This window comes from Oxyura jamaicensis, unplaced genomic scaffold, assembly GCF_011077185.1.
Source record: "Oxyura jamaicensis isolate SHBP4307 breed ruddy duck unplaced genomic scaffold, BPBGC_Ojam_1.0 oxyUn_random_OJ71746, whole genome shotgun sequence".
NCBI lineage: Eukaryota > Metazoa > Chordata > Aves > Anseriformes > Anatidae > Oxyura > Oxyura jamaicensis.
In genome coordinates, this window is record NW_023310672.1 from 17527 (window position 1) to 43737 (window position 26211).

The following is a 26211-nucleotide window of genomic DNA, read 5'->3' on the forward strand; positions in this document are numbered from 1 at the left end:
AGTTGGGGTTGTTCAGCCTGGAGAAGAGAAGGCTCTGGGGAAACCTTATAGTGGCCTTCCAGTACCTAAAGGGGGCCTAGAAGAAAGCTGGAAAGGGACTCTTTGTCAGGGAGTGTAGTGATAGGACAAGGAGTAACGGCTTTAAACTAAAAGAAGGTAGGTTTAAATTAGATATAAGGAAGAAATTCTTTACTCTGAGGGTGGTGAGGCACTGGAACTGGTTGCCCAGAGAAATTGTGGATGTCCTATCTCTGGAAGTGTTTAAGGCCAGGTTGGATGGGGCTTTGAGCAGCCTGGTCTAGTGGAAGGTGTCCCTGCCCATGGCAGGGAGGTTGAAATTAGGTGATCTTTAAAATCTCTTCCAATCTAAACCATTCTATGATTCTATATCCTCCTCTATAATAACCTCCACTGATGGAAACATACCAAAACTTCATGATTAAGAATTTAACCTAGGATTGCCAACATACATAACTTAAATTAGCGAAGCAAGCTTTAAGAATAAATACAAAACATACCCCCATACCAAAAAGAGAAATCTAAAAACAGGGCTACAGATTTTTCTAAAAATAAAGTACACTGAACACTAAGCAGTGGAAGTATGTAGTTTCTTAAAACTGTAATGAAGTCTGATAATAAGCCATTTCAAATAGCATCAAAACCAAGTGCAAAGAAGTCACCTCACACTTTTGAAAAATTTCAAACCTTTTGGCTCAAGCAACAGTGACATCTATATATAAAAAACTGGAAGAGATTAGAATGATTACCAACAGAAACAGAAGCAGAACAATTCTTCCTTTATTGTATGGTGTATAATTGTTTTGCACCAATTACTACTGTTGGAGGGGTGGTGAGGAAGAAAAGATAAGGCCATTTTAGCCTTAACTATTTTCAAAATGAAGTATATTTATTTTAACACTTACACATAGATCAGAATTTCAAAGGCACCTACATGTGCAACTTTTTCTATCAACAGGCCTTTCCAGAAAGGAATCTGTGATAATATTTTAGAATCTGAGGTTATACATCTCAAATATGATATTAGCTGCCCCAACAAAGAGATTATTAGCTGCTTAGCCACATTCTTCTACTCCAACTAAGTTGTTAGGCACTGATACCTCAGATAGAGGACTGTAAACAGAAATATTTCATGAAGCATATTCTTAAACATGCCATCTGTTTTAATGCTGGTGGTAGAGGGAAACAACAGTAATAATCCTAACAGAAAAACAATTTTTGATGCACAAATATACCTGATTTTCAAAAAAAAAGATCAGCTGCATACCTTTCTCTGTCTCCAACTAAAGAAGGCTGACATAACTATAGACCTATAGGACATTGTGTGCCAGATTGACAGCTAGGCAACTACATGTGAATGGAGAGACACTGCTATATAGAATAACCATGAGAAGATTCTAAATATTGCCAAACATATAGTAAATAAGCTCCAAAAAGGGCAGCCTTAATATCAAGCCAACTAAACAGTGTGGTTTCTTCCTCTCTTATGTGATCAATCTCACTATATTAGAATACCAATAAGATGTAGGAAACTTCCAATACATCCATTGATTTTCAGGAAATGTTTTCTGGATTTTTGTTTGTTTTCAAACAAAACAAACTAACAGAACATCGTTGGGCTAATTTAACATCAGCATTAAAGTTCTGAAGTCTCTGCTATATTCTGAAGTCTCTGCTATATTCATCCTATAGTCAGAATATAATGGCACGGGTACTAATATTCATAGAGGGAGGCAGAAGCTAGGTGTAAATAAAATATTTAGTAATATGCTACTACAACATTAGAAGTTGCCCAGTTAAAAAGCAAAAGCAACAGAGGCGCACAACTCAATGGTGACTTAATCATTTTCCATGTACCTAACCGAAATGAAACATTTTATTGAGTATACTCACTAATTACAAAAACCTTAATAAAACATTCTCATCTCTCAAATACAGGTACATACCTCCCCACTCAGCATTTAAATGAATACACACTTCAAGGAAAAAAATATACTCAATTTCTAGATGAGAAATTTTCATATGCTTTCACTGTAATAAAAAAAAAATGCTGAATCAGCTTACCACCTCTGTTGATGTTTCTGCATGTTCAGAAGCAACATGTTCTTGAAGGGATGTTTCTGTATAACCCATCTTTCCACAATAAGGACAAGTAAAAGACTGTGGCTGTTCTACAGAGAAAGCTTCTCCACCATAATACAAATCTGGAAAAAGATGATGTTTTAAGAGGATTTATTATTAAGCAGCATAGCCCATTCTTTTTTTTTCATATAATTCTTTATATATTCCTATGTGCATGTAATAACTGTCAATTTCATTCATTCTTTAATCAAAATAAATACTTTAATCTTGCAGAAAGTGCAGATGCTGATATTGTATAGTTGTTCAATGACTCAACTGACAAAAGAATAGACAGACTACATACCATTTTCAGTAATAAACAATTTAAGTTTCTAATATTCAGGAAGAGTGTTGTGGTTTAAAGCAGCAGGCAGCTAAACACCTCTCAGCCGTTCGCTCTCCCTTTCCCCCAAAAGCAAAAATAAAAATAAAAAGTAAAAGCTTGTGGGTTGAGATAAAGACAGTTTATTAGGAAAGAAAAGAAAGGAAAATAATAATGATAAAAGTAATCACAACAATGTGTACAAAACAAGTGATGCGATGCACAATGCAATTGCTCACCACCCGTTGACCAATGCCCATCCCATCCCCAAGCAACCGGTCCCCCCACCCTGGCCAGCCACCCCATATCAATTGCTCAGCATGACGTCATATGGTACGGAATACTCCTTTGGCCAGTTTGAGTCAGCTGTCCTGGTTCTGTCCCCTCCCAGCTCCTGCTGCACGTCCAGCCTCCTCGCTGTCAGGACAGAGTGAGGAGCTGAAAGGTTCTTGGCTTAGTATAAGCACTGCTCTGCAACAATTAAAACATCAGTGTGTTATCAACATTATTCTCATCCTAAATCCAAAACACAGCACCATACCAGCTACTAGGAGGAAAATTAACTCTATCCTAGCCAAAACCAGGACAATATCCACCCCTTATTCCATACCATTTACGTCATGCTCGGTCCCACACTTTCCAATACATCCCAATTAATCACCACTTTTCGTATCACAGAATCACAGAATGGTTGAGTTTGGAAGGAACCTCTGAAGATCATCTAGTCCAACCCTCCTGCCAAGCAGGATCACCTAGAGCACATTGTGTAGGATGGCATCCAAGCAGGTTTTGAATATCTCCAGAGGAGACTCCACAACCTCTCTGGGCAACCTGTTCCAGTGCTCAGTCACCCTCACAGTAAAGAAATGCCTGGGGACCCCTGGGGGACACCACTAGTTACAGGCCTCCAACTAGACCCTGCACCACTAAGCCCAACCCTTGGAGATCTGCCATTCAGCCAATTGACAATCTACCTCACCGTGCACTCATCTAGGCCACACTTCCCGAGCTTTTCTATGAGAATGTTATGGGAGACAGTGTCAAAAGCCTTGCTGAAGTCAAGGTCGACCACATCCACCACTCTCCTCTCATCTACCCAGATAGTCATCCCATCACAGAAGGCTATCGGATTGGTTAAGCATGATTTCCCCTTGGTGAATCATAGATGACTGCTCAATATCACTTCCTTATCCTCCACATGCTTGGAGATGACCTCCAGGATGAGCTGCTCCATCACATTTCCAGGGATGGAGGTGAGGCTGACTGGCCTGTAGTTGCCTGGGTCCTCCTTCTTGCCCATTCTGAAGAGTGGTGTGACATTAGCTTTCTTCCAGTCCTCAGGCACCTCTCCTGTTCTCCACGACCTTTCAAAGATCATGGAGAGTGGCCCAACAATAACACTGGCCAGTTCCCTCAACACCGGTGGGTACATTCCATTGGGGCCCATGGATTTGTGGATGTCAAGTTTGCTTAGATGATCTTTGACCTGATCCTCTTCGACCAAGGGAAAGACCTCCTTTCTCTGGACTTCCTCACTTGTCGCCAGGGTCTGAGATTCCTGAGGGCTAGTCTTAGCAGTAAAGACTGAAGCAAAAAAGGCATTCAGCATCTCTGCTGTTTCTGTATCCTTTGGCACCATGGAAACGGCCACATTCAGCAGCAGGCCAACATTTTCCCTAGTATATGTATATATAAAACATCTACTGAGTTTGTTTAGACCGTGACTGACTTTGGGCTCCATCTGTCACACCAATCTTTGTTGAGATGGAGTGTGATATTAGATCATCACCCACTAAACCCGTTCTGGTTCCATCACAAAGCTGTGCTCGTCCAATTCTATCAAAATACATTAATTATTATCTGCATAACTCTTACTGTGATACCATTCATAACAAATATAGCAATCATGGTAGTGATGACATACAGTATTATACAGTAATTTACATAATACAACTCAACTCATGGGCCATTCTCACCCAACCTCACATCCCCTTGAGGTACATCTCAGACCTCCCTATTCTTTTGCATTACCCACCAAGTGCATCCAGGTCACTAGGTGAAAGCAATCCCACAAATGGACTTGCCTTTGCCTGAGGCAGGAATAGCCCACACTGTCTCACCCAGCATGTTTCTTACATGCACTACAGGAACTTTATCCCCTTCTACAGTACGTAGCAAGTTTGATTGGGCAGGTCCGGCTCAGTTGGCAGAACCCCTGTTGTTGACTAACCGGGTGGCCTTTGCCAAATGTGTATCCCAATGCTTGAATGTCCCAGCACCCATTGCTTTCAGTGTAGTCTTTAACAATCCATTATATCACTTGATTTTCCCGGAGGCTGGTGCATGACAGGGGATGTGATACACCCACTCAATTCCATGTTCTTTGGCCAAGTGTCTATAAGGTCATTTCAGAAATGAGTCCCATTGTCTGACTCAATTCTTTCAGGGGTGCCATGTCGCCATAGGACTTGCTTTTCAAGGCCCAGCACAGTGTTCCGGGTGGTGGCATGGGGCACAGGATATGTTTCCAAGCACCCGGTGGTTGCTTCCACCATTGTTAGTATGTAGCGCTTGCTGTTGAGGGTTTGAGGGAGTGTGATGTAATCAATCTGCCAGGCCTCCCCATATTTATATTTCAGCCATCATCCTCCATACCAGAGAGGCTTTAACTGCTTGGCTTGCTTGATTACAGCACGTTTCACAATCATGAATAACCTGTGCAATAGTGAAAATGGTCAGGTCCACCCCTCGATCACGAGCCCATCTGTATGTTGTATCTCTGCCTTGATGGCCTGAGGTGTCATGGGCCCATCGGGCTATAAATAATTCACCCTTATGTTGCCAGTCCAGGTCCACCTGAGCCACCTCAATCTTAGCAGCCTTAACAGGCTCAATCTTAGCAGCCCCATTCTTGGGTATGTGAGCATCTACATAGCGCACTTTTACAACCAGGTTCTCTATCCAGGCAGCAATATCTTGCCACAGTGCAGCAGCCCAAATGGGTTTGCCTCTGTGCTGCCAGTTGCTCTGCTTCCATTGCTGTAACCACCCCCACAGGGCATTTGCTACCATCCATCAATCAGTATAGAGATAGAGAACTGGCCACTTTTCTCGTTCAGCAATATCTAAAGCCAGCTATATGGCTTTCACTTCTGCAAACTGATTTGATTCACCTTCTCCCTCAGCAGTTTCTGCTGTGTAGGACTCCAAACAGCAGCTTTCCACCTCCGCTGGTTTCCCACAATACGACAGGACCCATCAGTGAACAGGGCATACTGCTTCTCATTTTCTGGTAGCTTGTTGTACAGTGGGGCTTCTTCAGCACGGACCACCTCCTCCTCAGGTGAAATCCCAAAGTATTTGCCTTCTGGCCAGTCCATAATCACTTCCAAGATTCCTGGGCGACTGGGGTTTCCTATTGAGCCTGATGAGTAATCAGTGCAACTGGCTTACTCCATGTGGCATGAGTTGCATGATGTGTAAAGGGGGACCTTCCTTTGAACATCCAGTGTAATACCACCCAGTCGGGGTGCCAGGAGCTGTGCTTCACTACTGACCACTTCTGAAGCAGATCAAACTCCTTCATAGGCTCCCAATATCTCTTTTTTGGTTGGACTGTAGCAGGCCTCAGATCCTCTGTACCCTCATCTTGAAAACCCAAAGGGTCGACCTCGAGTTTCCCCATACTCTTTCTGCCAGAGGCTCCAGGTGGGGCCATTCTCCCTGGCTGCAGTGTAGAGGGTGCATGTTAGGAGATGTGACACACCCACTCAAGACCATGTTCTTTGGCTATAAGGTTGTTTTGGAAATGAGTCCCATTGTCTGACTCGATTCTTTCTGGGGTGCCATGTCGCCATAGGACTTGCTTTTCAAGGCCCAGGATAGTGTTCCGGGTGGTGGCATGGGGCATAGGATATCTTTCCAGCCACCTGGTGGTTGCTTCCACCATGGTAAGTACGTGGCGCTTACCATTGCAGGTTTGAGAGAGTGTGATGTAATCAATCTGCCAGGCCTCCCCATATTTATATTTCATCCATCATCCTCCATACCAAAGAGGCTTTAAGCACTTGGCTTGATGACCTAACACTAGCAAGTCCTCCACTAAACCATATCCCTAAGCTCTACATCTAAACATCTTTTGAAGACCTCCAGGGATGGTGACTCAACCACTTCCCTGGGCAGCCTATTCCAATGCCTAACAACCCTTTCAGTAAAGAAGTTCTTCCTAATATCCAACCTAAACCTCCCCTGGCACAACTTTAGCCCATTCCTCCTCGTCCTGTCACCAGGCACGTGGGAGAATAGACCAACCGCCACCTCGCTACGGCCTCCCTTAAGGTACCTGTAGAGTGCGATAAGGTCGCCCCTGGGCCACTGGGGTTTCCAATTTGAGCCTGTTGTGTGATCAGTGCAACCCACTTCCTCCATGTAACATCAGTTGCATGATGTGTAGAGGGGACCCTTCCTTTGAACATCCAGCCCTGCACCGTCAGTCGGGGTGCTAAGAGGAGCTGTGCTTCAGTACTAACCACTTCCGAAGCAGATCGAACTCCTTCATAGGCTGCCAATATCTCTCAATTGAGGTATAGACGGGCCTTGGATCCTCTGCATCCCTGTCTCCAAAACCCTAGGGGTCATCCTCAAGTCTCCTCTGGCTCTTTCCACCAGAGGCTCTGGCTAGGGCCATTCTCCCTGGTTGCGGTGTAAAGCACATTTTTTTTTACATTTTGTCCTCCCCAGACTGGCCCAAAGGCTACTGCATGAACCATCTCCCATTTAATATGTTCAAAGGCTTGTAGTTGATCGGGGCCCCATTTGAAACCATTCTTCTTACCTGATGGAGCGGGCTTACAATCAGACTATAAATTAGAATGTGCATTCTCCAATACCCCACGACACCTAGGAAAGCTTGTGTTTCTTTTTTGTTATTTGGTGGAGACATAGCTGTTATTTTGTTGATCACATCCATTGCGATTTGACGACGTCCATCTTGCCGTTTTATTCCTAAAAACTGGATCTCTCGTGCAGGTCCCTTGACTTTATTTTGTTTTATGGCAAAACCGCCCTTCAGAAGGATTTGGACTGTTTTCTTCCCTTTCTTGAAAACTTCCTCTGCTGTGTCACCCCACACAATGATGTCATCGATGTACTGCAGGTGTTCAGGAGCTTCCCCCTGCTCCAGCGCAGACTGGATCAGTCCATGGCAAGTGGTAGGGCTATGTTTCCACCCCTGGGGCAGCCGATTCCAAGTATATTGGACACCCCTCCAAGTGAAAGCAAACTGTGGCCTGCACTCTGCTGCTAGAGGGATGGAGAAAAATGCATTAGCGATATCAATTGTGGCGTACCACTTGGCTGCTTTTGATTCCAGTTCGTACTGGAGTTCTAGCATGTCCGGCACTGCAGCACTCAGTGGTGGCGTGACTTTGTTCAGGCCATGACAGTCCACTGTTCGCCTCCACTCACCATTAGACTTTCGCACTGGCCATATGGGACTTTTAAAAGGTGAATGAGTCTTGCTAATCACTCCTTGGCTCTCCAGTTGACGAATTAGCTTATGGATGGGAATCAGGGAGTCTCGGCTGGTGAGATATTGCCGCCGGTGCACAGCTGTAGTAGCGATTGGCACTTGCTGTTCTTCGACCCTCAGCAACCCCACAGCAGAAGAGTCCTCCGAGAGACCGGGCAAGGTAGACAACTGTTTAATGTCCTCTGTCTCTAAGGCAGCTATGCCAAAAGCCCACCGGAATCCTTTTGGGTCCTTGAAAAATCCTCTCCTGAGATAGTCTATGCCAAGGATGCACGGAGCATCCGGGCCAGTCACAATACGGTGCTTTTGCCACTCATTCCCAGTTAGATCCTGGTCAGAATCTTCATTTCTGTGTCTGGAGGACTGCCTGCAGGAAGTTGGAGCAGCAAGCTTCTCAGAGAACCCCTTTTTCCTGATTGTTTTTCCTTGCAACTCACGTACCCATGCCTCTAGGGTCGAGGTAGATTTTCCATCCCATTTTCTCATGGCCTCTCTATGGTCACGTAGGTAAAACGACACGGTGGCACGGGGTGTGTACCCACTATATGGTCTTTCTTGCACGGACGGACGCTTACCCCTGATAGGTGAGACACTGGTTTGTACAGGTGAGGAGGAAAATAAACTCTCTTTAGGTTGGTAGAACTCTTCAGAAAGTTTCTCCACAGCTGAGACGCAGGCCTGTAGGGAAGAGGAGAGACTTTCTTTGTACTGCCGAAGTTTAGTCAATTCACCCACTGTGGGTTCCTCATGTTCTTTCCAGGCCATTACTGCCAATGAGCTGGCATATGATGATGGTGCACTCTGTACAAACTTCCGCCACATGGGTCGTGTACACTTGACTTCATCTGGATCTGTGGATCCTTGTCCGTTGTCTAGGTCCCTATAAATCACCTCCCGTATGGCTAATTCCCTCAGGTACTGGATTCCCTTCTCCATAGTGGTCCACTTGCCTGGTAGACATACAAGTTCTTCCTTGAAGGGATACCTTGAAGATGCACTGTGCTCTCAGCCTTACTCACAACAAATCTAGTTTAAATATTGTGATTTAAAATGACTCAGTGATACCAGCACTCCATATGTTGATATTGGTGCTGTAGCTGGACTGGTGTTTAACAATAAGGGGGAAATTTTAGTGAAGCAAAATGAGCGAGATGTTATGTACCAGTTTCAGTACTTTAGCACTTCTCAAATACTGAAGCAGCAGCTTCCCTTAAGATGCTAACTTAGCAATTAACATGAGCCATCATGACATGAGCCATCATAACATCATGAAAATTTAAAAAATCATGCTAAATTCTTACTAAAATCATAGAATCGTTAAGGTTGGAAAAGACCTCCAAGATCATCTGGTCCAACCGTCGCCCTACCACCAAAATTACCCACTAAACCATATGTCCCTAAGTACCACATCTACACTTTCCTTAAACACCCCCAGGGACGGTGACTCCACCACCTCCCTGGGCAACTCGTTTCAATGCCTAACCACTCTTTCTAAGAAGAAATGTCTCCTACTTTCCAACCTGTACTTGTAGAAGCCCTTCCTGTTGTCCTTGACATCCCTGGCCAGATTCAATTCCATTTGGACTTTAGCTGTTCTAACTTAATTCCTGGGTGCTTGGACAATGTCTCTGTATTCCTCCCAGGTTACCTGCCCTTGCTTCCACTCTCTGCATGCCTCCCTTTTGTGTTTGAGTTTTGCCAGGAGCCCCTTGTTCATCCACACAGGCCTCCTGGCATTTTTTCCTGACTTCCTCTTTATTGAGATGCACAGCTTGGAAGAGGTGACCCTTGAATATTAACTATTTTTCTTGAGCCCCTCTTCCCTCCAGGGCCTTATCCCACAGGACTCTTCCAAGCACCTCTTTGAAGAGGCCACAGTCTGCTCTCCTGAAGTCCAGGGCTGTGAGCTTGCTTTTTACCCTGCTCCCTCCCCTCGGGATCCTGAACTACACCATCTCACGGTCACTGCAGCCAAGGCTGCCCTTGACCTTCGTATTCCGAACAAGACCCTCCTTGTTGGTGAGAATGAGGTCCAGCAGAGCACCGCTCCTTGATGGTTGCTCTATCACTTGGAGGAGGAAGTTATCATCAACACATTCCAGGAACCTCCTGGATTGCTTATGCCTTGCTGTGTTGTCCCTCTAACAGATATTGGGGTTGTTGAAGTCCCCCATGAGGACCAGGGCCTGTGAATGTGAGGCTGCTTCTATTTGTCTGTGGAGGGCCTCATCCGCTTGCTCTTCCTGGTCAGGCGGTCTATAGCAGACACCCACTACAATGTCACCCTTACCTGTCCTCTCTTTTAATCCTTACTCATAAATTCTCATTTGGCTCATCATCCATCTCCAGTCAGAGCTCCGTGCACTCCAGCTGGTCACTGACATAGAGGGCAATACCCCCTCCTCCTCTCAACAGCCTGTCCTTCCTAAAGAGCTTGTATCCTTACATTGCAATACTCCAGTCATGGAAGCCATTCCACCAAATCTCCATGATCCCAATAAGATTGCAGCCCTGCAACCATACACGTTTCTAACTCATCTTGTTTATTCTCCATACTGCATGCGCTAGTGTCCAGACACTTTGGAGGGGCACCCCAGCGTGCTGGGTTCCTAGAAAGCATTTGGGGGATTTTGCTATAATGTTGCCTTGTAGGCATTACCTTGCTAACCTGCAAGCACTGGAGGCAACCCTGCTTAATCCCCATTTAGTTGATTTTGTGATCCCTCCCTGTCATATCACCCAATGCCCTTTTTTTCAGCAACCCTGTCAGTCACTCTTTCAGTGTATTGCTCATTACTCTCTCCTTCCCCCGTCACTCCTAGTTTAAAGCCCTCCTAATGAGGTCAGAAATACTGGCAAAAATAGATGCCCCACATCCATATGGCAAATAGGATGCCCCGCTTAGAGAGGTGCATTCCATCTATCCAAAGCAGAAGATGATTGTCAGACAGGGTCCCATGGTCTTAAAACCCAGACCCTGTCACCGACACCAGCTCCACAGCCAATTGTTGACCTATCTTATCAGTGATCTCCTTCTCACATCTTTTCCACTCACAATCAGGATTGAGGAGACCACCACCTAGGCCCCCATGCCCTTGACTACTTCCCTCAGAGCTCTGTAGTCCCTTTTGATACTGTCCAGGTTTCCCCTTGAAGTATCATTTGCACCCACGTGGAGTAAGAGCAGGGGGTAGTAGTCAGAGGGCTGGACCAGCTTCGGCAGTGCCTCCACAACATCCCAGATCCAAGCCCATGGCAGGTAGCAAACCTCCCTAGTCAGTAAATCAGGCTGACACTTTCTCCTCTTCACTACCATCTGAACAGGAGAAAGGGGACTTGGCTGTCTATATTTGGTTTATGTGAATCCTATATGTAGGTGCTGTTGAAAGCAGTGCCTTGTCTGTGGCAATCTGTGTGACTAGCCGTGTCCGTGTTCTGTGTGTGTCTGTGTGTCTCTGGGATACATGCTCAGCTTTGCTACTGGTTGAACCTACAAACACGAAAGTGACAGCCATGTCCCTCAGCTCGGGTAGAGATCCTGGGTTCCCAGGCTGGGCAGAATGGAGTCCTGGACTGGAAGAGGCAGCCACACTCTTAACATCCCTTAATATTAAGGGATCGCCATATTACTTTGAATGAAATCCAGGAGATGGTTAAAAATCCTTAAGCCAGTTAGGCTCCAAACCTCACAGTTGAGTTGCCAGTTTCCAGATGTGTTCTCTTATTACCACTACTTCCCTATTTATACAAGTTATATAATTATTATGAGAAATCCGGTCACACTTAAGGTCACAATAAGTTTCCCTTGAGAAAAATAGAAATAGGAACTATACACCTTTTATTTCCTCGATTCCTTTACAGCAAGGTTCTTGTCAAAATGCTCACCAGTGTTGTGGGACCTGGTCCTTACACTTCACACACACAAAATCTAATTGCTGCCTTACTAAATACATAAGGAATCCACTGTGATTTAATAGCAGAAAACTATGGGAAAGGAATTTGCAGGTGGCTTTGTGCTGTTTCCCACGTCCCTGAATTAGAGATAATGAGGAAACAAGCTAGAGACAAGTGCACGGAGAAGCTAGACCATTGATAAGTTGTTGTTGGCGCGCGTTGTTGTTAGTTGCCTATATATACTCTGTTAGAACTTGCAATAAGAGAGGACGATTATACTCGCATCGAGGTTGCATCGTTACTCCGGGACCATCTCCCTTTCCGACAGAAAACTGATGTCTTTTTTCTGAAACTTGAATCAATGATGACAGCTGATGGCATTTCTTAGAATTTTCAGAGCTGCAGCCCTAAAAACCTCCTACTTAAATGTTGTATTTGTTCATTAGTCCACTTTGCTGAAACCCAATAGCAACAGTAACAATCATAATGTCAACCACATCCATCTGCGCTTGCCCTGTATTACTGATCATTATCCTTGATCATTTACTGGAGATCGAATAATTGTTGAGGTTTTAGTGTTAAAAATAAATAAATATGCACCAATGCCAGATAGCAAAAACAAACAAACAAATAAACAACAAAACAAGCCAAAAAAAAAAAACACCAACATCCAAACAAACCAACCAACCAACACAACCAGCCTCACCCTTCTAACTGTGCCATCCTATACATGAAAGTAGCAAAATTCAACCTTTGCATATCACAAATATTAGCAGACCAAATATCTAAAGAGTGGATTTCTTTCCCTGTTGAAAAAAAAAAAGAGCTTACTGTCAAAAGCAACAAAAAAACACACACCACCACTGATGGACTACAAATTCTATCCTTGAAAACTGGCTTACAGTCAGAAAGTCCTCAAAAAGCATCTTTGGATAGTCACAGATAAGGATTAAATGCAACTATCTGTCAATTATTTTTGCTTAGACTAGAATAATGAAGGTTTATAATCTATAATATTTTCTTCCTCGGTAACATTATGCTTTTTGTCAACTACAATAAGACTCCAGTATATAGTTTTATGTATGCCTAGGCTAAACCTTTATCACAAAAGCTAGATTTAACACTTAAAAATATATATGCAATCACCTTCAAGGCTGAAAAAATCTGTCCTTTATCACAAGCTTGTGTAGTGGGTTTACGTGGCAAGGTTTTGGTAGCAGGGGGCCATAGGGGTGGCTTCTGTGAGAAGAATCTAGAAGCTGCCCCATATTAGATAAGGGCCCTACTGCTGACCAGAGCTGAGACAATAAGTGATGTTGTTTGTGCCTCTGTGAGAGCATATTTAAGACAAGGAAAAAAACGCTGCGCCATACAGCAGCTGGGAGAGTGAGATGAGTGAGGAACAGCCTTGCTGGCGCCAAGGTCAGTGAAGAAGGAAGGGGAGAGGTGCTCCAGGCACCGGAGCAGAAGTCCCCTGCAGCCTGTGGTAAGGACCATGGTGAAGCAGGCTGTCCCCCTGCAGCCCATGGAGTACCACGGTGAAGCAGGGTTCCACGCTGCAGCCCGTGGAGGAGAACACGGTGGAGCAGGTGGACCTGCGCTGACGGAGACTGCGGCCTGTGGAAGACCCCTGCCGGAGCAGATTCCGGGCCGGACCTGCAGCCCGTGGAGAGGAGACCACGCAGGAGCAGGTGATCTGGCAGGAGCTGCTGCCCGTGGGGGACCCAGGTTGGAGCAGTGTGCTCCCGAGGGATGGACCCCGTGGTACGGACCCATATCTGGAGCAGTTCTTGAAGAGCTGCTGCCTGTGGGAAGCCAACACAGGATCAGTTCAGCAAGGACTGCATCCCGTGGGAGGGACCCCACAGCACAGGGGATGAGAGTGACTGAGAAGGAGCAGCAGAGAAGTGCTACAGACCGACCACAACCCCCATTCCCCTGTTCCCATGCGCCGCTCAGGGGGAGGAGGTGGAAGAGGGTGGATGGGGGGAAGGTGCTTTTGGTTTCTTTCCTTTGTTTCTCACTTCTCTAGCTTGTTAGTAATAAGCAATAAATCTTACTATCTCCCTATGCTGAGTCTGTTTTGCCCGTCACGATAATTACTGTGCAATCTCCCCGTACTTATCTCAACCCTTGAGCCCCTTTCATCGTATTTTCTCCCTGTTCCTCTTTGAGGAGGGGGAGTGAGAGAGCGGTTGTGGTGGAGCTCGGCCGCCCACCCGAGTAAAACCACCACAAGCTTGGAACAAAGATATAGACATAGCAATACTGCAGGCCCATGTACGCTACATTTTCATAGGTATAGAGCATACAACTCCTTCTGAAATCCATGGCAGGTGTCTAGAATCGTGAATTTAGGCTTTAGATATTAAAGTTAGAGCTGCAGACACGAGCATACCAAATTTGAGAACCCAGAATCTCGTGTTCCAGGCATAAAATAGGCATTGCTAGTCGGTCAAGGGAAGTGATTGTCCCGCTCTACTCTGCGCTGGTGCGGCCTCACCTTGAGTACTGTGTGCAGTTCTGGGCACCACAGTACAAAAAGGACGTAAAACTATTGGAGAGTGTCCAGAGAAGGGCTACAAAGATGGTGAAGGGCCTAGGGGGGAAGACATATGAGGAGCGGCTGAGGTCACTTGGCCTGTTCAGCCTGGAGAAGAGGAGGCTGAGGGGAGACCTCATTGCAATCTACAGCTTCCTCATGAGGGGGAGCGGAGGGGCAGGTGCCGACCTATTCTCCTTAATCACCAGTGATAGGACCTTCGGGAATTGTGTCAAGCTGAGGCAGGGGAGGTTTAGGCTAGACATCAGGAAGAGGTTCTTCACTGAGAGGGTGGTCGCGCACTGGAACAGGCTCCCCAGGGAAGTAATCACTGCACCAAGCCTGTCTGAATTTAAGAAGATATTAGACTGTGCACTTGGTCACATAGTCTAAAATTTTGGGTAGACCTGTGTGGTGCCAGGAATTGGACTCGATAATCCTTAAGGGTCCCTTCCAACTCGGGATATTCTATGATTCTATAATATATCACTGACATCAAGTGGTGCAAATCAGAATTACAATACAATGTCACTAGAGAATGGCATCCAAATGCAAAACGTCTAATGGCCATCTCTTTGTTGAAAATTCACAAAATGTAAAGAACGAATCTAGAAAATGACAAAACTTGTAGCATCACTATGTTAAGTTATGATCTTACATTGTTATACTGGGTCTGGCTGGGATGGAGGTATCTTTCCCTGCAACAGCCCATACATATAGTGTTGTGCTCTGTACTTGTAGCTAGAACAACATTGGTCTTGCACCAATATTTTGCCTATTGCTGAGCAATGCTGCCACAACATCAAGACTCTCTCTCCTCTCCTCTCCTCTCCTCTCCTCTCCTCTCCTCTCCTCTCCTCTCTTCTCTCCTCTTCTCCAGACTAAACAACCCCAGTTCCTTCAGCTGCTCCTCATAGGACTTGTGTTCCAGGCTCTTCACCAGCTTCATAGCCCTTCTCTGGACATGCTCCAGGGCCTCGATGCCTTTCTTGTAGCGAGGGGCTCAAATCTGAATACAGTACTCAAGGTACGGCCTCACCAGAGCTGAGTACAGGGGTGTGAGAAACAAAGTTGCGTTTTTGCAGTGGAAAATTCCACTAACCTTGCATATTCAAAAGTGATTGTGCAGGCATGACAGTTGCATAGCAGTGGGGAGTATGTTAAGAAGATAAGAGGAAGGTCCCAGTGTCCCAAAATAAGGAGGATAGCTAAGAAAAACAGGATGAGCAATATGAAATCAGTAAAAACAAAAATAGCTTTAAAGAAGACCCTGTCTGAAAAAAATATTGAGATATTTCTCACAATTTGGGGGCTCGTCTGGGATCTTGTCGCTTACCAATGAGTTCTTGCCACCACAGATAGGAAGGTGCACCCCACGTCAGCGGTCCTGACGGGGGTGGTGGGTTGTCTCGGGATGGCTGACAAAGAACTGAGACTGTTAATCTGAAGACAGGCTCTGTGAAGCACTGGGGAGAAGGGAGGCATAACACAGGCACAGCACAGGCATAGCACAGGCACAGGTATAATTGCTGATGACCCGGATACTGCAATTCTGTGCATGGACCAAGGTAAGACAAGCTTTACTGTATTGCCTTGAGGGGGTTGGGGAGACTCCTGTGTGGAGTGTGAATGAGATGCACTTTTAGTGCAAAGTAAATGTGTAGTCCTGATCCGCAGTTCCGTAGTCCTGTGAGGGGCGCAACCAGTAATGGACGAAGTGAAAGATAGAAGGGCGAAAGAAAGTCTCGGGGAATAGGGAGCCTTTAAGTTTTCAGTACCCCAGGCACAGTAAAGTGTTCGGCAATACAAACCACCTCTCGCCTTATCCTAGGTACAGGTGTCTGGTACCCCTATGGACGGTAAAGTCCACAGCAGCATATCAGGAAGAGATGGGGAATAAGGGCTCCAAGCATAAGCAGAATGGGGATGGAGACGCCGGAACTGTGCCTAAAGATAGTCCTTTGGGAAGAATGATAAGGAATTGGAAAAACACGCCCCCCACCCCCAAAAAAAAGACTAGATATTGTGTAATTGTCTGGCCTAAAAAAAATAAAAAATAAAAGGAACTTCAGTATTTTAGCCAAAATATAGGTCTGATGAAAATTCAGGCTTTAAATTTATATGTAAACAATTAAGACTCCTTTTTCAGAGGAGGAATCAAGTTATGCTCCCTATTGAGAGAGGGAGTTAGGAGAATCTTAGCAAATAGAGATAGAGCGCTGACAGCATCAAACTAGTGGATGCTGCTTAATGTCTTTGCTAACTATGGTTCACTGTGCAAATTAATTAAAGCAAGAAGCCTTGGGCCCCTTACCAAGGTTAGTCCCTTGATAAGAATGTGAGCCGATCTTAAGGAACTGGCAGAAACTGGTCCTGCAGATAAACAAGAGCCAAGGAGCAACTGAGTCTGCGCAAAGACAAGAGGTCAACTAGCGTTGACGAGGAAGAGTCACCAACCTTCATCCCCACGACCCCCTGGGACAACTACCAGGAGACACTGCGCAAGCGCAGACGGGAGGAGCTTATGGAAATGACTTCTTGAACTAATTTTAATATGAAGCGAAGACAGGTTATGAATATGTATAGGCACATTGTGAAACTTCATGCATATGTAACTCTACTACATATAGCCATGGCAAGTAGCTGCGTCACATGCGCACGACTTTGGTGGGACAGTGCTGCCCAGTGCTGAATAAACATACCTACTTCACAATCTTACTGATTGTGGAGTCCGTTTTCCGAAAGTGGCTATAATCCTAATATTGCACCAAAGGTAGCAGCAGCTGCTCAAGGAAGGGAGACAGGGACTGCAATTGACGCTGTCCCTGGAAAAGGAGCACACTCTAGGCTCTGGTAAGAATTAGAACAATGTAGAAGAGAATTTCGCCTTCCCTGATACTAACAGTACTAACTAACACTGTATCCTCTTAGGGAGGTTTCAGTGGGACAAGGACAAATAGGTTATGTGAACTCCCCCCTTACCAGCAGAGAGGTTAGGAGTTTTAAGAAAGAAACAAAGTTTTTAATTGAGGACCCTATAGGACTAGCAGAACAGTCAAATCCATTTCTAAAGCCTAATTTGTATTCCGGGGTGTCCTGGTTTCAGTTAGGACAGAGTTATTTCTCCTCCTAGTAGCTGGTAGGGTGCGATGTTTTGGATTAGGATGAGAAGAGTGCTGATAACATGCTGATGTTTTAATTGCTGCAGAGCAATGCTTACACTAAGCCAAGGACTTTTCAGCTTCTTGCTCTGTCCTGCTAGCGGGCAGGCTGGGGGTGCAGCAAGAGCTGGGAGGGGACAGACCCAGGACAGCTGACCCAAACTGGCCAAAGGGGTATTCCATACCATCTGACGTCATGCTGAACAATATATAGGAGTGGTTAGCCTGGGTGGCGGGCCGGCTGCTCGGGGCTGGGCTGAGCATTGGTCAGCGGGTGGTGAGCAATTGCATTGCGCATCACTTCTTTGTACATATTATTATTATTTTCTATCTTAATAAACTGTCTTTATCTCAACTCACAGGCTTCATTTTCCCATTTCTCTCCCCCATCCCAGAGAGGGAGGGGGGAGGGTGAGCGAACGGCTATGTGGTGTTTAGCTGCCAGCCAGGTTAAATCACAACACGGGGGGGGGGGGGGAATGTCAATCTTGAGTATGTTATTCACTGGAGGAGAATGTTTAGGAGGGGAATGATTTGGCAGGCAGCTATGCAAGAATGGGAAAAACTAACTTCCTTCGGACTGGTAGAGCAGAAATATCTGCTTATCCAACTGGGATAATAATAACCCACAACACAGAAATCATATGAGAGACTTGAGGTCAGAATGAGAAAGTCGGGGATGAATCCTGAGGACCCAAGGGCTCTTGAAAGTTCATTTTGTGATTAAAGCCTGGCCAGATACACAGGAAAAGCTCCAGAAGGTGGGAGGATGGAGTTAACAGTCACTGGAGGCCCTCCTGCAGGAGGCCTTGACGGTGTATGTCAGGAGGGGAGATGAGAAGGAAAAGCAGAGCAAAACTAATGGCCAGGCACTTCAAATAGGAATATCCGCAGTGGAAGAAGGAGGAGAAACTGCTGTTATAAATTCAGAATAGGGAAGTCAGGGCTTCTCAGAAAGCTAGTCCCACTGAGAGCCCCTGATAAAGGAAAAAGGGCTCAAGGGTTGAGATAAGGACACGGGGATCACTCTACAATCATCATCGCAGGCAAAACAGACTTAGCATAGAAAGATTAATAAAACTTATTACCTATTGCTGACAGGCTGGAGCGGTGAGAAACAAATAAACAAGCTGGGGGCACCTTCCCCCATCCACTCTCTTCCACCTCTTCCCTGCCCTGAGTGGCACAGGGGGGGTGGGAGTGGAGGCTGTGGTTGGTCTATGGTACTTCGTTTCCACCACTCCTTCACGGTCGCTCTCTCCCCTGCTCTGGCGTGGGGTCCATCGACCTTCCTGGGCTGGTCCTGTGTGGGTTTCTCCACGGGCAGCAGCTTTTTGGGAGCTGCTCCAGGTGTGGGTCTGTGCCGCGGGGTCTATCTGTCAGGAGCGGGTTGGTCCAGCTTGGGACCCCCTGGGGACACCCCCCCTCTCCCCCAAACACCTGCTCCTGCATGGACTCTTTCGCACAGGCCACAGGGGGGCTTCGTCTCTGGCACCTAGAGTGCCTCCTCCCCCTCCTGCACTAACCTTGGTGTCTGCAGGGAGGTTTCTCACTTCTCATTCTCCCAGCTGCTGTTCTGCTGCAGGGTGGTTTTTTTTGTTGTTGATGTTGTTGTTTTTTCTTCTTCTCTTGGATGTGCTCTCACAGAAGCACAAACAGCGTTGCTCACGGCTCGACTCTGTGCAGCAGCGGTCCCCTTTGGAGCCAGATGAAACTGGCCCTTATCTAACATAGGGCAGCTGCTGGATTCTTCTCACAGGGGCTGCCACTGCAGCCCCCCCGCTACCAGAACCTTGCCACGTAAACCCAATACACTAGGGCAGCTAGGTCATTGCTGGCCTGTAAAGTATCAGGGCTTAAATTAACTAATGAAACCCTAAAGGTGACGGGGGTAGAAGGGATTGAGATAACAGTGCTACTTTTAGGGGACACCAGGCTGAGACTAGGGATAAAATGGTCACTGGGCAATTATTGTACGTACCCAAGGCAGGGACTAACTTGTTGGGAAGGGATTTTATGATGAAATTGGGCATTTGAACAGTAAATTGCTAGACTGGAATAATGGTGTTATTAATGGGGTGCTCTCAGACCCTGAGAGCAAAGATATATTCGCCTTTGAGTGGAAAGATCCTGAAACAAGGCAGAAGCAACAATACAGATGGACAGTTTTACCTAAGGGGTTTACAGGGCCACCAATTTATTTGGGCAAGGTCTAGAACAGATTTTGGAACAATTCCAACCTCCCGAGGAGGTGTTACTGTTACAATATGTGGATGATCTTTTATTGTCCGGACAGGAGAAAACAGTTGTGAAGGAAGCCACTAACAAGCTATTCAACTTTCTGGGAAAACAGGTCTTAAAAGTATTGGAAAATAAATTGCAGTATGTAGAAAGATAAGTATTTAAGGCATCTAGTGTCTGAGGGAAAATGAAGAATAAATCCAGAGAGGACTCAGGGAATTGTTTAGCTACCCCTACCCAAAACTAAAAAGAACTAAAAAGTTTTAAGAGAAAGAGGTTTTTAAGGAATTAGGAGCCATGAAGTCCAAAGGAAAATAGATACTCTCTAATGGGAGAGAAATGCTGAATAAAGTGCTAATGAGGCAAATACTAACTGGTTTACATCAAGAGAGTCATTGGGGAATTCAAGCAATGTGTGACACTGGGCTATGGAAATACGTATGTGTGGTAATATATATACTTTGGCTGAACAAGTATGCAGGAGTTGTGTAGTATGTCAAAAGGTAAATAGGAAAATTATCCGCAGTCAGCCCAAAGGGGGGCGAGAACCAGGAATTCAACCCTTCCAAAATGTACAGGTAGATTTTACAGAACTCCCTAGAGTAGGTAGATTTAAATACTTATTAGTCTTGGTCAATCATTTGTCAGGGTGGGTGGAAGCTTTCCATTCAGTATCTGCTACTGCGAGCGTGGTAGCTAAGGAAATTCTAGAACAGATAATTCCCAGGTATGGAATCGTTGAAAACATTGACTCTGATGAAGGAAGTCACAACTATTGCAAGGGCTAATGCGGACTCTAGGAATTAAGCGGGAATTTCATGCTCCTTGGCACCCTTCCTCTTCTGGAAGGGTGGAGTGGATCAGACAGTAAAGAAGCAATTGACGAAGTTCTTGAAAATCGGCTCCCCTGAACGAAGTGGCACTTCTCCCGAATTCAAACTGCGCCAAGAAAAGATGTGGGAGTTTCACCATATGAAATATTATTTGGATTGCTGTACCTGGACAAAGGGAATGAATTACCTCAATTTGAGACAAAAGATGCTTTTCTTAAGAACTATATACTTGGGCTGTCGTCCTCTTTGTCATCTCTCAGGACCTGTGGATTGTTAGCACAAACCCCACCCTTGGAAGCCCCAATCCATCCATTCTGAGCAGGAGATTAGGTTCTGATACAGACATGGAGGGAATCGAAGCTACAACCTGAGTGGGATGGACCATTCCAGGTACTCCTCAATTGATTAGTGATAGGATGAGGGGAAAATCAGCATTTCCAAATAATCCAGAACATCTCTCGAGTTCTATATCAAAATAATGGTTGGATTTGCTCCCAAATGCCTAGAAACACTGAAAAGGCCTTGTCCCTGATTGCTATTCTGTTACCAGCAGCAACTGTGTCTGGATTCTTTAGATTTCTAAAAACAACGGATCATACTCAGTCCCGGGAAGGAATAGATTTTGAAGTTGAGCTCCCTACATATAATCCTGGCTACAATATAACGTGTTATCAAAGGTGTCTTTTAAACAACATTGATAGAAACTCAGGGGCAATAATACTGACCCTGAGTGTGGAAATATTATCCATGAAGTAGGGAATAATCCACACTGTACCAAACATGGTAGCTACGGGGATGCTAATATACATAATGCACACCAGATACAACAGGAGAATCCTGTAACCAGACGGCCTGTCCCAAATGGCAAGGGGTCGTACTGGCTATGTGGCAATAAAGCCAGGAATTGTGTTGCAACTAGGTTGGAGGGGAGCTTGCACCCTGGGGGCAATAATTCCAAATGTAACTATTATGAAAGACCTACAGAGCCAAAGCCCCCTTGAGACCACACACAGAATTAAGCAGACTCCAGATAATCCTCTAGTAAAAATAAACAAGGCATTTCACTGTTTTGCAACCTGGAATCAACTGCCCCAGGGGTGGAAACACAGCCCTACTATTTGCCATGGACTGATCCAGTCTGCACTGGAACAAGGGGGAGCTCCTGAACACCTGCAGTACATTGATGACATCCTTGTGTGGGGCGACACAGCAGAAGAAGTTTTTGAGAAAGGGAAAAAAGTAATCCAAACTCTCCTGAAAGCTGGTTTTGCCATTAAACAGAGTAAGGTCAAGGGACCTGCACAGGAAATCTAGTACCTGGGGGGAAAATGGCAGGATGGACGTCGCCATATTCCGATGGATGTGATCAACAAAATAACGGCAATGTCTCCACCAACTAGCAAAAAGGAAACACAAGCTTTCCTAGGCCTTGTGGGATTCCGGCAAATGCATGTTCCAGGCTATAGCCAGCTTGTGAGTCCTCTATATCGAGTGACTTGAAAGAGAAACTATTTTGAGTGGGGCCCCGAGCAACAACAGGCCTTTGAAATAACTCGTGCATTAGCCCTTGGGCCTGTCCATACAGGACCAGCTGTGCAAAACATCATACAAAACATTGACCTCTAGGTTTCTGGAGCCGGGGCTATCGAGGATCAGAAGCCAATTACACTCCAACTGAAAAGGAGATACTAACAGCATATGAGGGTGTTTGAGCTGCTTCAGAAGTTGTTGGTACAGAAGCACAGCTCCTCTTGGCACCACAGCTACCTGTGTTACATTGGATGTTCAAAGGGAAAATCCCCACTACACACCATGCGACTGACGCTACGTGGAGTAAGTGGGTAGCGTTAATTACACAGTGGACAGAGATTTCGGAGTGCCGACAGAAGAGGTAACCCGTGCTGAAGAGGCACCACCATACAATGAGTTGCCAGAAGACAGAAAGCAGTATGTGTTGTTCACTGACAGATCCTGTCACATGGTAGGGAGCCATCAGAAATGGAAAGCTGCTGTGTGGAGTCCCACATGACAAGTTGTGGAGACCATGGAAGGGGAAGGCGAGTCAAGTCAGTATGCAGAAGTAAAAGCCATACAACTAGCCCTAGAGATTACTGAAAGAGAAAAATGGCCAGTACTGTATCTCTACACTGACTCATGGATGATGGCAAACGCTCTGTGGGGGTGGCTGCAGCAATGGAAACAGAGCAACTGGCACTGCAGAGGCAAACCTATCTGGGCTGCTACTCTATGGCAAGATGTTGCTGTCCAGGTAGAAAATGAGGCAACGGCCTCAAGTTCCGCCAGGGGAGGTTTAGATTGAATATTAGGAACAATTTGTTCATGGAGAGCATAGTCAAGCACTGGAACAGGCTGCCCAGGCAAGCAGTGGAGTCACCATCCCTGGAGGTATTTAAGAGACATATGGATGTAGCACTTCTGGACATGGCTTAGTTCTGGACTTGATGATCTTAAGAGTCTTTTCCAACCTAAATGATACTATTATTCTAAGAAGTTTTTTAGATGCACAGATTGTTCACAAGATTGGTTGGAACAACTTAAGAAGTTAAATGACTTTCAGTAAGTTTTCCCATTGTATTACTTTCAAGCTTTTGGCATTTAATGTTAACTTATGGCTCCACAGCATGCATACATCAATCCTCTTTTTCCTATAGAACACGTACATAACATTTACGATGTTACCATTTAACCCCATATGCAATATACAAGAATAACTGTCACCAAGGGTCAAGTTTAAGCCATTCACCTCAAAGAGTGAATGTAACATTGAATTAATATATACTGGTACACACACAATTTTATCTCATGAATAAGTAAAAATAAAGAAAGTGAAGCCTAAGAAGAAATACCTAGAAATTAAAATATTTTCAAAAATATATTTGTGTATCATTCAAAAAATTCTTTCCAAACTCTGAATTCTCAGAGCATAGATTTCCAAGTCATTACAACACAGGCTTAGAGCAAGCAGTGACTTGAGAATTACACATGAATGAGAGACTTCTCTGCTCAAAGGGAGTTCTGAGAAAGTAGCTGTTTATCAGTATATTCAGCTGTTCTGAGCTTTAAATCCATAAAGGAAGTAGCATAATGCATACATACAGTACTTTTATTTTTAAACCTTTTTTTTTAAGTGACAAAGAATATTGGAAGCTGCATTTTTAACGTAACTCAGTATGCTCTATGCAGAGAAGGTGACAGGACCGTATGCTATGATCCAAAAGAACTCCCTTATCAATATTGGGTAGAAACGAAGACAGATTCGAAAGTAGGCAAATTAATTGGAACAAGTGAAGTTGTAACCACCCTGACTACCTCAGTGTCGATAACCTTTGATGCCTGTGATATTATAGATGAAGACCCCTCGGCCATTTGCCGAGGCGATCGGCTCTGGGGCAGACACGTTCTGCAGCGGAGCGGGGGATCGGGCCAGGCAGGGCTAATTTTTCCGGCATCGAGTCTACTCGAGGGAGCCGCCAGGACCCGGCAGCCCTCGTGAGGGAGGCTGACGAGGCGTAGGCGGAGCCAGCAGCGCCCCCTCCCCCAGCCGCTCAAAAGCTGCCCCTAGGGAGCGCGAGTGACCAGGAGCGCAGCGACCAGGACGGGGCGCGTCAGAAGGGCGTGGCGAGGCAGTTCGCGCGGCAGTTCGCGCAGGCAGGGCGGAGCGCTCTCCCCCGCCCATACGTAACACCTCCTCAACGACAGCCGTTAGCGAGGCGATAATGGTCTCCACCAGGCACGGTGCGCTCTCCAGGAAGTCGGTACGCACCCAGACCGACTACCCGTTAAAAAGTGCAGCGGTTCAGGTCACCGGATGCAGGGAGTGTCTGAGCCTGTTGCTGCCATCGGCGGGAGGTAGAGAAACTGTGTGTGTGAGGTGTGAGCAGGTGGATGACCTGGTCCGTGTGGTGGCGGAGCTCAAGGAGGAGGTGGAGAGGTTGAGGGATATCAGGGAGTGTGAGCGGGAGATAGACTGGTGGAGCGACTCCCTGCAGGGCCTCAAGGAGAGGTACCGGGGTGAGACACCCCAAATGGGGGTGGACTCCCTGCCCTGTGGCCGTCAGGCAGAGGGAGGGGATCTGGGAGTTGAGGAGGAATGGAAAAAGGTCCCTGCTTGACATCGCAGGTGATGCCCTCCCCTTCTGGCCCCACCTTCCCAGGTGCCCTTACGCAACAGGTTTGAGGCCTTGGAGATTGAGAGACTGGTGGGTGAGGAAGAGGTAGCAAGTGTACCCAGGAGGATGACTAGGGCGAGGAGGTTGCCTCAGGACTGCCTCCACCAAGAAAGACAGAAGGGTGATTGTTGTGGGAGACTCTCTCCTCAGGGGAACAGAGGGCCCTATTTGTCGGCCTGACCCTACCCATAGGGAAGTCTGCTGCCTCCCTGGGGCCAGGGTCAGGGACGTTGCCAGGAAGCTTCCCAACCTGGTTCGCCCCTCTGACTATTATCCTCTTTTGATAGTCCAGGCAGGTAGTGATGACGTTGAAGAGAGAAGCCTGAGGGCTGTTAAACGAGACTTTAGGGGACTGGGACGGTTAGTGGATGGAGCGGGAGTGCAGGTGGTGTTTACGTCCATCCCTACGGTGGCAGGGAGGGGTACAGAGAGGACATGGAAAGCCCTGTTAAACACGTGGCTCAGGGGCTGGTGCCAACACAGAAATCTTGGGTTTTTCGACCATGGGGCACTTTACTCGACACCCGGCCTGATGGCTGCAGGCGGGTCACTATCTTTTAGGGGAAAACGGATCCTGGGCCAGGAGCTGGCAGGGCTCATTGAGAGGGCTTTAAACTAGGTAAGAAGGGGGATGGGGCTGAAGCAAGGATTGTTGGAGCTGTGCCAGGGGGAACAAAAGCAAGGCCAGGGGATAAGGCAATGGCCCAGCTGAAGTGCATCTACACCAATGCATGCAGCATGGGTAACAAACAGGAGGAGCTGGAAGCCATTGTGCAGCAGGCAGACTACGACTTGGTTGCCATCACGGAGACGTGGTGGGACCACTCTCATGACTGGAGTGCTGCAATGACTGGCTATAAACTCTTCAGAAGGGACAGGCAGCACAGAAGGGGTGGTGGAGTGGCTCTCTATATTAGAGAGTGTTTCGATGTTGTAGAACTCGAGGCTGGGCATGACAAAGTCGAGTCCCTTTGGGTTAGGATCGGCGGGGCCAACAAGGCTAGCGTCCTGGTCGGGGTCTGTTACAGACCGCCGAACCAGGACAAGGAGATGGATGAGGAGTTCTACAGGCAGCTGACAGAAGTTGTGAAATCGTCAGCGCTGGTTCTCGTGGGGGACTTCAACTTCCCTGACATATCCTGGAAGCACAACACAGCCCAGAGGAAGCAGTCTAGGAGGTTTCTGGAGAGCGTGGAAGATAGCTTCCTGACACAGCTGGTTAGTGAGCCTACCAGGGGTGGCGCCCCGCTAGACCTTCTCCTCACAAACAGAGAAGGACTGGTGGAGGATGTGATTGTCGGGAGTTGTCTTGGGCAGAGTGACCATGAAATGGTGGAGTTCTCTATTCTTGGCAAGGCC

At 46.3% G+C, this 26211-nt stretch overlaps 1 protein-coding gene across 1 annotated transcript in view; it reads right to left on the reverse strand.

Annotated features, from left to right (window-relative positions):
• The window catches only part of LOC118159710 (E3 ubiquitin-protein ligase KCMF1-like), a 94999-nt gene that overhangs the window by 13522 nt on the left and 55266 nt on the right, over positions 1 to 26211 (reverse strand). Inside the window, exon 3 of the mRNA XM_035314273.1 lies at positions 2083 to 2222. Within this exon, the coding sequence (XP_035170164.1) occupies positions 2083 to 2222 (140 nt within the window). The remainder of the gene's footprint in view (positions 1 to 2082; positions 2223 to 26211) is intronic.